General features: G+C 38.4%; 1 protein-coding gene across 1 annotated transcript in view; it reads left to right on the top strand.

Annotated features, from left to right (window-relative positions):
* Nucleotides 1-14,993, top strand: part of RABEP1 (rabaptin, RAB GTPase binding effector protein 1) — a 94,109-nt gene that overhangs the window by 63,363 nt on the left and 15,753 nt on the right. The window contains exons 8-11 of the mRNA XM_069482091.1: nucleotides 2,035-2,166; nucleotides 6,619-7,086; nucleotides 8,332-8,436; nucleotides 11,372-11,488. Of these exons, the coding sequence (XP_069338192.1) occupies nucleotides 2,035-2,166; nucleotides 6,619-7,086; nucleotides 8,332-8,436; nucleotides 11,372-11,488 (822 nt within the window). The remainder of the gene's footprint in view (nucleotides 1-2,034; nucleotides 2,167-6,618; nucleotides 7,087-8,331; nucleotides 8,437-11,371; nucleotides 11,489-14,993) is intronic.

Below are 14,993 nucleotides of genomic sequence, written 5' to 3' on the forward strand. Positions count from 1 at the left end.
TGATTTAATCCTTCTTGTAGTGGAGATCTAGGTGGTTCCCCTCCCTGCCCTTCTTTTTGTCATCTCAAATAGTGTAACAGCTGACATCCTCAACCATGTTGCATATGTGGGCCAATATTACCCTGGGATAGCTACATAAAAGTGTTTACTGCCTTTCTAGGTATTTTAAATAATATTTCAAATTGCCTTATATAACTTATGTTAGATCTTGTTTTTCAGAAGTTTCTTCTTTATTAAGTTCTTTTTTGTCTCTTAGTTCCGACTCATTCATCTTGTGTGTAGACACAGTCAACGTAAGGATTCATATTGTAAAGTACAGATATTGGCTGGGTGCAGTGGCTCAGGCCTGTAATCCTAGCACTCTGGAAGGCTGAGGCAGGAAGATTGCTTGAGGTCAGGAGTCCGAGACCAGCCTGGGCAAGAGCATGACCCCGTCTCTAGTACCAAAAATAGAAAAATTAGGTGGGCATTATGGCATGTGCCTATAGTCCCAGCTACTCAGGAGGCTGAGGCAAGAGGATCGCTTGAGCCCAGGAGTTTGAGGTTGCTGTGAGCTATGATGATGCCACTGCACTCCACCCAGGGCGACAGAGCAAGACTCTGTCTGGAAAAAAAGTACAGATCTTATCATGCCTCCCTGCTGCCCATTAAAGCAGTCTAAACTTTACGAAGGTGGTCTTTATGAACATTTATTGAGCTCTTTCTATGTGGTAGCATTGTGCTGATGTTTTATATATAAAGTTTTATCTCAAGTGGCTCTCAAAAAGCAAAACTCTCCATATGAGGTAGGGACTACAGTGACACAGTTACTGTGTTATAGATTAGGAAACAGGCTGAGGGGTTAATGGCACATCTGAGGTTTGAGCCAAATCTGATTCCAGAGTCAAAGTACTTAATCACCACCCCGTTCTCCATGTCCCTCACTTCTCATGCGTCTACCCATTTTTCATTCATATCAGATTACTCAGTATTTCTCCCACTGGCCTGCTTTCCCATGCCTTTGTCTTTTGTATGTGCTTCCTTTCTCCCTGGAACCCTTGCCTGTCTCCTCTCACACAACTGGCAAACTTAACTTCCTGGTCCTTAAAGAGACAGCTGAAGTATTACCTCCTTTGGGCCCCCATTGCTGGCTCGCTCAGATGAAATCAGTCATTGTTTTTCTCCTTCTATAGAACCTGGAACATACTTGTATTGTGATTATTTTTGTGTTTGTCTCTCCTCATTAGACTGTTTTGGGGAGCATTGAAAGTATTTTATTCATCTTTGAATTATTATATCAACTTTAATCATTCCTTTTGTATTTCATGTAAAGTTGTACTTATTTCATTTTCTTTTTTTTTTTGGAGACAGGGTCTTGCTCTGTTGCCCAGACTAGAGTACAGTGGCATCATAGCTCACTGCAACCTCAAACTCCTGGCCTCAAGCAGTCTTCCTGTCTTAGCCTCTCAAGTTGCTGGGACTATATCATGTACCACCATGCCTGGCTAACTTTTTTACTTTTGTAGAGACGGGGTCTCGCTCTTGGTTAGTCTGGTCTCGAACTCCTGGCCTCAAGCAATCTTCCCACCTCGGCCTCCCAAACTGTTAGGATTGCAGGCATGAGTCATGGAGCTGGGCCTATACTTTTTTCTAATGGATAGATAGATAATGTTATCGCTTTTTCTTATTTGTTTTCTACAGTAAACAGAAAGAATGTTCTATGTAAATTTTCCCTTCTTAGATCAGTTGAAGGGGGGAGGTTTTGCTTTCTTTTGTTTTGCTACTTTCACACAGTATACTTTTCTTGGAAGCTGCTTCTTGATTTCTTCTTTATACCAGGGTTCCTACTTTGCACTCGTGGCGTTAAAATATGTTTTCATGACCAGAGGCCTTAGATTTGATTACAAAACAAATAAGCTTAAGTGTTCGGTTTTCTCTAATCATAAAACTCAAACCAGAGCTTTTATTTGTTTTGAGTGGTTAAAGAAATATATGACTTATTAAGTACATTACCTGGGTAATATATATGTTTTTTTTTTTCTTCTTCACCTTTAGGAAGATGATGAACAACAAAGACTCAATAAGAGAAAGGATCATAAAAAAACAGATGTTGAGGAAGACGTAAAAATACCCGTAGTGTGTGCTTTAACTCAAGAAGAATCTTCAGCCCAGTTATCAAATGAAGAGGTATAGTGAATCTGTAATTAAGATCATTATATATACGATGTCACCATTTTGAGCTTACTCATAATCATCAGTTAATTCTTCATATGGGAAGTGTATAACTACTGGAAACTATATAAAATGACAATATTTATTTTCAGTTGTTTTTATGGCATTGTAGGTAGCACTATTTGAAACCTGTTGTAGATTCATTCTGAAATAATTAGATGTTCTTTTTTCCAATGGTTCCAAAATTTAATACATTAAAAGAAATCTTTAAATAATTCTGCAAATCTTTTTTGTTGTGAACTATGCATGTTGCTAATACTTTGAGCTTTTCGTTTACAAGAGATTATCTAAAATATTGAAACATTGTACTTCCTATAGCACATAGATGAATATCAAACCGATATTAGGTCTGAAGCCCTGAGAACCTGTGAGTGAGGTTTGGCAGATTGTGATGAGGCAGTGTAAAACATTTCAGGTATTGGGAATGGGTGGAGTGGAGAGACCGGAAGTGTAAGGTGGTGTTCCTAGTGGCCTCATCACCTCTCACCCATAATGTGGCCAGGGCCTCATCATCTGGTGTCCTACTTCAGCCTGTCCTTCTCCATTGCACCCTCACCATTATTGTCACATTCATTTTCTCAAGTGTAGCTGCAGTAAGGCCATTCCTCTACTCAAAAACCACTACTGACTTCCATACCTACATAATTATGTACAAATTCCTCAGTCAGATAATTGAGGCCCTTATGTGGATTTCATTTTAGCCATGTTGCTCATCGTCTTGTGCTAGGCTCTCCACCTCCTTTGTTGGTCCCTTCATTTGGAATGCTTACTTCCCACTGCATTTCTGAGTGTTGAAATCCTTCTACTCATCCTTCAGAGCTCATGCTGTTACCTTGTTTTCAATGAAGGAAATGCTGCTTTTATTGCCTTCAGGATAAAAACTAAGTTCCCTAGCTTGGTATACAAGGGCTTTCATACTTGAATGGCCCTTCTGGTCTCACCCACTGCTCTCTACTTCTCTACAGCCAGACCTGACTACTTACTGTCCATATTTTTGTGCCTTGTTTATACTGTCCCTGCTCTTTAGAAATTCATGCTCATTTCCCCACCCCTACCTCCTTTCCTGTCCTGGTGAATGAGTTTCAGTTAAATTGAATTAGGGTCTTTTCTTCATTTGCAAAGGTATCACGTTTTTGTATGCTTTGCAGATTTACTCTGAGCCATATATAATCTGCTTCCTGGTGGCTTATATTTCCATGTTTATGGATAATTTGACATTAAAGAGAACTTGAAAAAAATCCTAGTCATCACTGAAAAGTTCTGCATGTTGTAGTTGTTTTTGTACTTTCTTTGTTTTGGGACATACACTAATGACCACTTGGCCTAATTCTGCTGTGCATATTTTTAATCATTAGACTCCCAGGAGAATGCCTCAATTTTTGGGTACAGCCAACTATTACATGGTTTTTGCATCATGTAATCATCTACCCAGGAATGTTTGAAAAGCAGGAAAACAGGAAAGGGAGATTTGTCATAACAATTACAGAGAAATATTTTTCTTATTTCTGATTCTGTGTTATCAGATCTGCAGACTTTCAGATCTGATAGTTTGCAATTTGAATGTTGGATATAATTGCTTTGCAACGAGAATCATGACACTTTAGCTGTTAAAGTTAATATGGAATGCTTGGATAGTTATATGTATTGCTAAAGATGTTTCAAATTTGTAGGACCACATATCTTCTTTAACCTGATACTTAGAATATGCTTTTCTCACTACAAAAGTAATATACGTTCATTGTGGAAAATTTGGAAAGTATAGAAAACATCATACAAGATAAAAATAACTGGTAGATAATCCTACCACCCAGAGATAACCACCACTGAAATTTTGGTATGTCTCTTTCTTCTTCCCCTCCTTCTATCTTCTTTTCCAAAGATAACATATGTTTCTATTTGTACTTTTTAAACATAATCCAGATTGTGACTATATACTGTTTTATGTACAGTTTTTCCCCTCTTAAATCTACTTTAAGGTTTTGCACATGATTAAATGTTCTTCCCCAAAATGGCATTTAATGGCTGACAGAATTTCAGCATATAAATGTGCCATAATTTCTTTAGCCAATTCCCTACTAATTGATTTGTGCCCAGGTTTTAGTTTATCAAGGTGACTGAGTGATGACAGAGGTCAATGCCATTGGAAAAAGTTGTATGTTACTGGGAGTTCCCCTGAAAACAGAGGCACATGCCACACAGGGCCATATGGGGAAGCACCAGACTGGGCAGGAAGTAGAAGCAGGAGCCAGGGAAAGCATGGGCCACAGCTGTCATTGGGATTTCCCTGGGAAAAGCAAGGCAGGGCAGAGTAAACAGTTTAGGACTGGCCAGTATAGTAATTCTGGCAGGGTTTGGGGCATAGGAGCTGTCCTTAGTTGTTTGGCATCTGGCCCTGGGGTGGTTTAGGATAGGGGAAATACTGACTTGGAGTGTGAGAGTTAGGCAAAGAAGGTGGTTGGGGATATGAGTTTGGGATTGGTTGATTTGCATATGCATATCTGTAGGAATTAGCCCTGCTAGGCACAGTTTCTTCCTAACCAGCAAGGCCCCCAAGAAGTCTAAACATTCTGAAATATAGAAAATAAACAGCATGATTAATACACTCATAGTCAAGTTGGTTTCATTTTTTACTACTATAAAATTTTCATTATTATATGTCACAATGCTATTATATATAATTTTTCCTTTTTCAGAAATCGTCATGGATGTATCTTTTTTTTTAAGTATTCATTCTTAGGAAAACAACTGCTGAATTCAAAGACATAAACATTTTTAAGGTATTAGGACATATTGTCGAATCATATTTCAGAAACACCATAATAGTTTATACTCACGCTAGGAGTATGTGTTTGTTGCACTCTTGCCAGTATAATGGTCTGGTGTTTTATAAATGGCCCTCACAACTTTTCTATCCCTGTCTGCCCCCTGTCACATAGCACTGTATGTGGTAGCAGTAGGCGTTAGGTTTATTTGTAAGCTAACAGAGTAGGTTCTTATCTCAGTTTTTTGTTGGGATATTTATTTGGGACCTTTGCCATAGTCAGCATAATACATACCAGGTTTGTATTCTCAGCTATCTGAGTTTCACGAGTAAAAATCTTTTAAAGGCAGGAAATGCAGGAGTTAACATAAAAATTGTCAACTCTTTAATTGTACCAAGAATATTTTTAAAACATTTTTAAAAAAGTGAACTGGATTCCGCAGTCTCCTCTGGTTCATAAAAGAAAGGGCATTTAACAACAAAAAGTAGAAAGTATATTATCTTAAAGGATAGTCCTTTAAATTTAATAAATTTAGTTTCAAGAAAAACTTGTTACATTTTCCTTGTTTCCCTACTAACTATGCAGCTGCATCATGTAATAGCACTGGTTTGCTTTTTGCCTTTGGGAATGTGCTGTACCATATGTTTTTTAAAAAATTCAGATGAAATTCACATAATTTAACCACTTAAGAATACAATTCAGTGGCATTTAGTATAGACACAGTGTTATGCAACCATCACCTCTGTCTAGTTTGAAAACATTTTCATCACTCCCAAAGGAGATCCCCATACCCAATAAAGATTCCCTTCCCATTTTCCCCTCCCTCTGGCCTCTGGCAGTCACTAGTTGGCTTTATGTCTCTGTGGATGTACCTGTTCTGGACATTTCATATGGATGGAATCTTTATGATTTGTGACCTTTTTGTCTTCTCTCAGTTAGTGTACCACATTTAATGTGCTGATTACACCTTGCTTGCAATTTGGTTTCCAGAATACCACATTCTTCTCGCTTCCCTTGTGCTACTCTGGCCACTTCTTTGCCCATCCCCCAAATGTTAGTATTTCTCAGGGTTCCACTCTTAGCCCTTTTATCTTACACACTCATGCTAGGTCTTCTAATTTACTGTTGTGACTTTAATTATCAGTATATGATGGTTATTCCCAAGTGTCTATCTAAAGACTTCTGTGTCCCTCTAATAGGTGGACATTTCCACTTGAGTATACAACAGGCACCTCATGCTTGACATACCCACCACTGAATTGCAGGTGACCTTCCCCAACTCCTCATATCTGGGCTAAATTCCTGTCCTTGAGCTCCTAGAGCATTCACTACATAGTTCTAGCCTATCATTTTTTCAAATATAGTATTGTAATAGCCTGCTTACTTGTTTATCTTTTTTATGAGACTATGCTCATCTTGAGGTCAGGGATTGTGTGTCTTGCTCACAGTTGTATCCTGAGTGCCTGGTTTAGTGCCCAGCATATAGAAGATAGTCAATAAATGTTTGTTCAGTGATTATATGTAGATAGCACATTAATGATTACCATGTGTAATGACTGGCAAACTATATTTATTATACAGTAGATTTTTACTTTGAACATACAGAGAATTGTCTAACTTGGCAATATATATTTTGACATTTCAGGAGCATTTAGATAGTGCGCATGGTTCAGTCCATTCCTTAGATGCAGACTTATTGTTGCCATCTGGAGATCCATTCAGTAAATCGGACAATGACATGTTTAAAGATGGACTCAGGAGAGCACAGTCTACAGACAGCTTGGGAACCTCGGGCTCATTGCAATCCAAAGCTTTAGGCTATAACTACAAAGCAAAATCTGCTGGAAACCTGGACGAGTCAGAATTTGGACCACTGGTGGGAGCAGATTCAGTGTCTGAGAACTTTGATACTGCCTCCCTTGGGTCACTCCAGATGCCAAGTGGCTTTATGTTAACCAAAGATCAGGAAAGAGCAATTAAGGCAATGACACCAGAACAAGAAGAGACAGCGTCCCTCCTGTCCAGTGTTACCCAGGGTATGGAGAGTGCTTATGTGTCCCCCAGTGGTTACCGCTTAGTTAGTGAGACAGAATGGAATCTCCTGCAGAAAGAGGTAAGTTATCTTTCTCTTTTCCTCTTGCTCACTCTGAGGTATACTGGGTAGTTCTGGGATTTGTTGTTCATTCAGCAGTTGGTGTCTGGAGGCACCTGTTGACAGCAAGTGGATGTTCACCTATGTCATCTGACTGTTGTCATAGTCGGCTTTGGTTATTGTGACAGAGATTGTAATGAGCCAGTGGCATCGAGTGTGAACTTCTCCACCTGATGTTACACGTCTGAAGTCGAAGCAGCCTGCCTGACTAGCATTGATGAGTTTTTCAGTAGTCTGAATTTGGTTTGCTTTGCCATTTTCTATGATCTCCATGCATTCCAAGATTCACACCCTTTCATCTTTCCTTTAGATCTAAAATGCAAATGCTTGTCAGCTGTTGATGGTGAGAGTGAGTCTAAGGAGGTGTTGGAAAATATAGCAATCTTCAGTGAAGTTAATTGTCCTCCTTGTAGAACATGTAAACTCAGAAGAAAAATTAGGAGATATAAGCTTAAATATGTATTTGCATAATGCTTTGCAGATTACAAAGCTCTTTCCCATACCTGACCTCTTTGAGCTTCATGATCATAATGAGGCAATCAGGGCATGATTATCCCCAATTCAGAGATGGGGAAACTGGCTCAGAAAGATCAAGTGAGTTGCTCGAGCGTTCCCCTTGACTTAGTGGCAAAACCTGACTTCCAGTTAGCTTTCCTTTACTCAGGGCTGCTTCTCTTTAAAGAAGCTGTTGGTCAGTAAGTGGAATAGGTTATTAAGTCAGAAGGAAAGTATTCTAAAAAAGAAAAACAAAAAAAACTGTTCTCATTAGTCTTATCTACAACATATGTGAGAAGGTGATACTTAATAGTTTCATACCTATTTTGTAATTGGAGCTAGTAAAATTGTGAATTGGCACTGGTTTTGTTTTTTCCTTCTCATTGGTCAGGTAGTATTAATATAAGTTTTGAGTGCCATGGTGTAAAACCCTTTGCTCACTTTGTGCTTTCTTTAAATGTGGTGTTTTGTGGCCATTAGCCTCTTGGTGATAAGTTGTGTCCCTTGTTTTCCTATCATACTTGTACTGGATTTTATGACTTTTAATCAACCCTAATATTTTAACTTTTCGCCTTAAGTCCTTGAAGAAATTGTTTACTCCTTGATCTACTTTGAGTAACATCGGTAAGACTATGCATGTGTACCTCTAGTATGTGATGTAGAATTATTAATATTTTGTTCATGATAAGAGGTAATTTTCGTGCCCTTTAGGTGCATAATGCCGGAAATAAACTTGGTAGACGTTGTGATATGTGTTCCAATTACGAAAAACAGTTACAAGGAATTCAGATTCAGGAGGCTGAAACCAGAGACCAGGTGAGTTTCTTTTCAATATGCCAAATTGGTGATCTGTTGTACTTTTCACTGGAGATGCAGAATCAGTTGCCTTCCCATCCACATTTGCATTAGGAAAGCATATCCATCATCGTCTCTTCTGAATTTTTTTGTGGAAAAAAAGTTATGAAGTAACCTGCTACATGCAGTGGCAGTTGCATTTGCAGTGGGTGCTCGCTAGGGCTCTGCTCTTGTGTGTCTGGGCTCTGTTAACTTGCGTCAGCACACAGGGCAGCCGGCGCCTAAAGGAGCACAGCTTCATTTGTCCCACCCTGCCCCTTCTGCCCAAGGTCCAAAAGTGCCGTTGTCATGATTTTATACACATGGAAGGTACTTTAGGATATGGAGATTTGAGGAGATAAGAGATTGACTATTGCCTCTAATAAGAATAAAAGCTTCATTGAATATTGTATTAATCTGTATTTGGAATCTTCATAGTTTATTGCCCACTTCTTGTCATAAATTTGTCAAATTAAGGTTAATTTATCCAGTCAGAGAAATTAAACTTTGGTGGATTTGGTATGCTGAGATTGGTAAGTCTTAAGTACCTTTTCAAACATTTAGGAAATAATATAGAATTTCATGGGAGTAGGCTTGGGAAAGTATATGTAAGAAAAAGATATATATTTTTTAATCTTTCCAAATTGTTCTTTGGCTGTTATGAAGATTGTTCTGTTAGTCTTCAAAAGTATTTTAAGCAGATTAAAATGATGGTTTAATTTTTTCAAATGTCATTAGCACTGAGTTCCTTCATCTACTCTGTACATTTTCATAGTTTGTTATAGTTGGCCTCTGATAGTGTGGGTGGGAGTGGGCTATCTTGGATTCTGTAGACATTTTAGTGTCATGCTTTGTCAGTACCTGGCATTTTGCTGGGTCCTGGGGATTCAGATGCAACTAGAACACAGTTACTGCCCATAAGGAACTTTCAGTGTTGCCAGTCAGTTCAGTATAGTTTGTTAACTGTAGATGTACACATAGAACTAGAGGAGGGGCGTTTAACTTAACTGTGGTGTCAGGAAAGGCAGCGCTTCAGCTAAGTTTGTTTTAGAGCCTGGGTAAAAAGTAGTCAGGAAAAGAAGTGGGGAAAGGGTGTTCAAGGAGAGGAAAGACTTACAAAGAAACAGAGTTATGAAAGAAAATGATGTGTTCTAGGAAATATGAGTAGTTCATGTGGCTGGGCATAGAAAACAATTTGTGTTATAAAATAATGGGAGAGGAATCTGCAAGGGAAGGCATGAGATCATTGAGAGAGGCATGATGATTGAAGGGGTTGAAATTTGACCCTGAAGACTTTTTGGGAGGCATTCAGGGCTTTTAAGTTGGGAAATTATGTGATTTCACTTTTATTATGTCATTAAATATGAAATGTCCAATTTTGAATCAAAAGTGTATTGTATTATATCTCAAACAAGAAGCAGTGCAATTAATCAGAATATGCGCCTAAACTATCTACACAGTTTTGTCATCTTAAGGGTAGCTTGTTTATGCCAGCACAAAGAAGCCTGGAGAGCAAGTGGCCATGAAATCTTGAAAGGCATTTTCCATAGCTTGTTGAGAATTGAATATTTTTCTTGCAAGAAGTGGTCCAAAGCCTGGAAGTGGTAGTCCCTTGGTGCAATGGTGAATATGGTGAATGACAGATTCCAAGCCCAGCTTCTGTAGTTGGAGCAGTTTGTGTGACGTGTGTTGGAGCGTTGTCTTCCAAGAGATTTGGCCTGTCTCTGTTGACCAGTCTCAGCTGCTTAATTGCAAACATCCTCATCATTTCATCCCGTTGTTTGCAGTAGACATCCGCTGTCATGGATTGACCTGGTTTCATGAAGCTGTAGTGGATAATACCAGCACTGGACCACCAAATGGACACCGTTAGCTTTTTTTGATGAACATTCGGTTTTGGACTGTGTTTCGGCACTTCATCTTTATCCAACCATCGTGCTGGATGCTTGTGATTATCAGAAAAAATCCATTTTTCATCACATGTAACAATATCGTGTAGAAATGGTTCACCTTTATGTTGTGACAGCACAGGAAGCAAGCTTTGAGACGATTTCTCTTCTGACATTTGTTTTATTCATGCAGAACCCATCTGTCCAGCTTCTTTGCTTTGACGATTTATTTCAAATGGTCCAATATTGTTGAACTAGTAACGTAAACCTTGCTGCTAATTCATCCATAGGTTGAGATAGATTCACTTCCACTATAGCTTTCAGCTCATCATTATCCACCTTGGTCTCAGCTTGCCCATGTGGCTCATTTTCAAGATCAAAATCACCAGAATGGAACTTCTCAGAACATTGTACTATGTGTTCATTAGCCACATCCTTCCCAAACACTTCGTTGATATTTCAAGCTGTCTGCACTACATTGGTTCCATGATGCAACTCATGTTAGAAAATAACATGAAATTTTGACTTATCCATGGTTTCACAAAATTGCTCTAAAAAATACTAAAAGATAATCACAAGCCAAAATGTGGATTTGAAAGACTGAGGATGTACCTTCACAATAAAAATAAAACAAGAAACGTCAAAGTGAAATGTCAGAGATACCAACTGTCAAACTTAGTACTTAAGGAAGTTGGACATTTCATACTTAATAACCTAATATGTTATAAAATTTATAGTGTTAGTGTGGATTGTAGATTGGAGGCCAAAGCCATGGCCTAGAGAATCCAGGGGGAGAAGCAGGTATTTTCAGATGGGATAATGTTGGTCAGAACTGATTTGTTAACTGTAAAACACAGTACACTTGTCTCTTGAGGTCATTTATTTCATTTCTTTCTGAATTGACCAATCTATTATGTTTCTCAAAAAAAAAAGTTAGAGATTTTTAAAAATGGTGGAGTTAGGAATTCTTTTAAAATTTATGAAAGAATTCTGGTTTTTACTTCTAATTGACTTTTTAAATTATATAGGTGAAAAAACTACAGGTGATGCTCAGACAAGCAAATGACCAGTTAGAGAAGACTATGAAAGATAAACAGGAGCTGGAGGACTTCATAAAGCAGAGCACTGAAGATTCGAGCCATCAGGTAAATGAGGGTTTTTAGAATGTGACTCATGGGGAATGACTGGACTTTTTAAAATAAAAAATTTGAAAAATTTGGCTGTGTGTGGTGCTTGTGCCTATAGTCCCAGGTACTTGGGAGGCTGAGGTGGGAGGATTGCTTGAGCCCAGGAGTTCAAGGCCACGGTGAGGTATGATCATGCCTGTGAACAACCACTGTGCTCCAGCTTGCGCAATGTGGTGAGACCCTGTCTCTTAAAAAAAAAAAAAAAAAAATTAAAATGTAGTCATGTTTCTTTTGCCCTGAAGTTTTGGAATTTTATTTTCTCTCACATAAAAAGATCTCTTTCTGATCTTTCTGTGGTATCTCTTTTATAGGTTTTTTTCCAAATAATTTTTTTTTTTTTTGAGACAAAGTCTCGCTTTGTTGCCCAGGCTAGAGTGAGTGCGATGGCTTCAGCCTAGCTCACAGCAACCTCAAACTCCTGGGCTTAAGCGATCCTACTGCCTCAGCCTCCCGAGTAGCTGGGACTACAGGCATGCGCCACCATGCCCGGCTAATTTTTTTCTATATATATTTTAGTTGTCCAGATAATTTCTTTCTATTTTTAGTAGAGACGGGGTCTCGCTCTTGCTCAGGCTGGTCTCGAACTCCTGACCTCGAGCGATCCACCCGCCTCGGCCTCCCAGAGTGCTAGGATTACAGGTGTGAGCCACCGCGCCCAGCCCCAAATAACTTTTGAAATAATTGGTCAGTGAATGTCAGGAGGTTCTGATTTTCCTTTCTCCTTTTATTTCTATTAGTTAGGTTTTTGTGTTTTACAAGAAACTTGCTGACAAGAAAGATACCAATTATTTTCTTTTAAGCTTTTTAAAAGTATAGCATACATAGAAAAAACCAAACATACACAGATACACCAAATATACCAGAACTAACATCTATGTACCACCATTGAGATCAAGCAATAGAACTAGCCAGTACTCCAAAAGCCCTCACTTTCGCCCTGCACCTACAACCTTCTTCTCATAGGTAACCACTGCCCTAACTTCTAACACCATTAGTCTGTTTTTTAATTTGGAAAAATGAAGTCATATGGTGTGTATGCTTTTGTGTCTGTCTTCCTGCATTCAACAGTATGAGATTTCTGTTCATGGTGCATGTAGTAATTTGTTCATTTTTATTGTTGTGTGGTTATACTGTGGTATGGATATATCACAATTTATCCATCCTAAAGTTGATGGATGTTTTAGTTGTTTCCAGTTCTGAGATATTATGAATAATGTTACTTTGAAACTTCTGTATCAGGTTTGGTGGACATACTTCTGCTGGGTATTTTTCTAGGAGTGGAATGCTTGGGTCAAAATGTTCAAAACATATATTGAAAATGCCAGTTTTCCAAAGTGGCCGTACCAATTTGTATTCCCACCAGCAATATAGGAGAAGAATTCCTGTGGGTCCAAGGTCTTCATTTTGCTAGTTATTAAATTATAGCCATTTTGGTGGGTGTGTAACAATAGTATTTCATTGTGGCTTAGTTTGCATTTCTCTGATGATCATTGAGTTATTTAGCATTTTGCACGTTTATTGGCTATTGGGATATTTTGTGTGTGTGAGATTCCTGCTTAAGTCTTATGCTTATTTTTCTATTGGATTGTCTGTTTTACTCTTTTTTAAAAAAGTTGTTTTGTAGATAGTATTTGTATAATCTTATTAGAGCCTTTTAGTGAAATGTGTTACAGATATGTTCTAAGTAGCTTATGTTTTTATTAGTGGTGTCTTTTGATAAACAGAAGTTCTTAATTTTAATGTAAACGTATTGATCTTTTCTTTATGGTCAGTGAATTTTCTCCTTTTTAAAAGAGTATTTTTCTACTCTGGAGTTATGAAGATATTCTCACATATCATCTTGTAGAAGCTTTATTGGTTGTAGTTGTTTACATGTACATTATCTAAAATCCATCTAGAACTGATTAATACACATGCATACATACAATGTAGATAAGGGTAAAACTTTATTTTTTTCGTATGGATAACCAGTTTCTGTACCATTAGTGAAAAGATTACCTTTTCCCTATTACTCTGCAGTGTCATATTTGTCGTCTATTAAGTGACTATATATGTGTGAGTTAGTTTGAAGACTATGTTCTGTTTGATTGGTCTGTTTGTCTATTTTTATACTAAATTCTACACTGTGATTTGTGTGAAATAAAATTTTCACTTGGTGGTTCTTCTTCATTTTTTTCTTTGGAACAGTCTCTCTTTTGCTCTGGGTAGAGTGCAGTGGCATCAGCATAGCTCACTGCAACCTCAAACTCCTGGGCTCAAGCCATCCTCTTGCCTCAGCTTCCAAATAGCTGGCACTACAGATGTGCACCACCATGCCTGACTAATTTTTCTACTTTTGTAGAGACAGGGTCTCACTTTTGCTCAGTCTGGTGTCAAACTCCTGAGCTCAAGCTATCCTCCTGCCTTGGCCTCCCAAGGTGCTAGGATTACAGGTGTGAGCCACCACTCCCAGCCCACTTGGTTCTTTTTTTCATGTTTTTATTTCATTCTTGAGAGCTATCTTTTTATTTGTTTCAAAAGCATTTACCTTTACCTCATGAAGCATAGTTGTAATAGCTACTTAAAAGTCTTTGATAATTCCAACCTGGGCCATCATGGGTTTGGCATTTGTTCATTTTCTTTCCTCTTGAAAATTGGTCACATTTTCCCTAGTTGTTTCTATGTCAGGTACATTTATACTGTGTCCTGGGAATTATGAATTGTTACTGAGAGACTCTGGGTTCTGTTAAAATCCTCTGGAGAATGTTTATGTTTTGTTTTTTTGTTTTAGCAGTCAGTTAACCTGATTAGGTTCAGTTCCCAAATTCTGTTTTGCCTTCTACTGGTGATAGTTCTAATGCCAATTCAGTTTCAAAAGCCTTTGCTATTCAGCTTTGGGTCTGTCCTTGTATGTGTAGCTCAGAGATGAGTGTGGGACTTGTGCTAATTCATATGCAGAATTAGGAGATCCTTTTCTAGAGCTCTCCTCTCTGAGATTATCCCTATACTAACTGGCTCACAGGAACCCTGTTTCTGGCCCAGCTGCCAGAAAGCTTTATCTCCTGTACTGCTGCAACTGTTAGAGTTTCACAGCTGGGGCTGCCTTCAGGTCCCTGCTTTTGAGAGAGTAGGAAAGAAGAATAAACGATCAGGAAACTAACTCCTGTATGAATTCCTTCTTCTGCTTTTGATTTCCCTCCCCAATCTGCTTTTTTCTCCATTTCAGAGTCTTAAGGTAGTTGCTTTTTGTATTTTGTCTGGAGTGTTTAGTTGTAATCGAGAGACAGAGAGAGAGAGAGAGAGAGGGAGAAGGAGAGAGAGACACGCCATAGTGGGCTTAGTCCATCTTGGATAGCACCAGAAGTCTCACTTATGTTTTTGTTTATCAGACATATCTTTTTCTTCCCACTTCATTCAAGAAGGATACTTTTGCTAGGTGTAGAATTCTCAGCACTTATGTTATTTTCTTTCAGCACTTTGAGGT

This window comes from Eulemur rufifrons, chromosome 9 (assembly GCF_041146395.1).
Source record: "Eulemur rufifrons isolate Redbay chromosome 9, OSU_ERuf_1, whole genome shotgun sequence".
In the NCBI taxonomy this organism is placed as follows: Eukaryota; Metazoa; Chordata; class Mammalia; order Primates; family Lemuridae; genus Eulemur; species Eulemur rufifrons.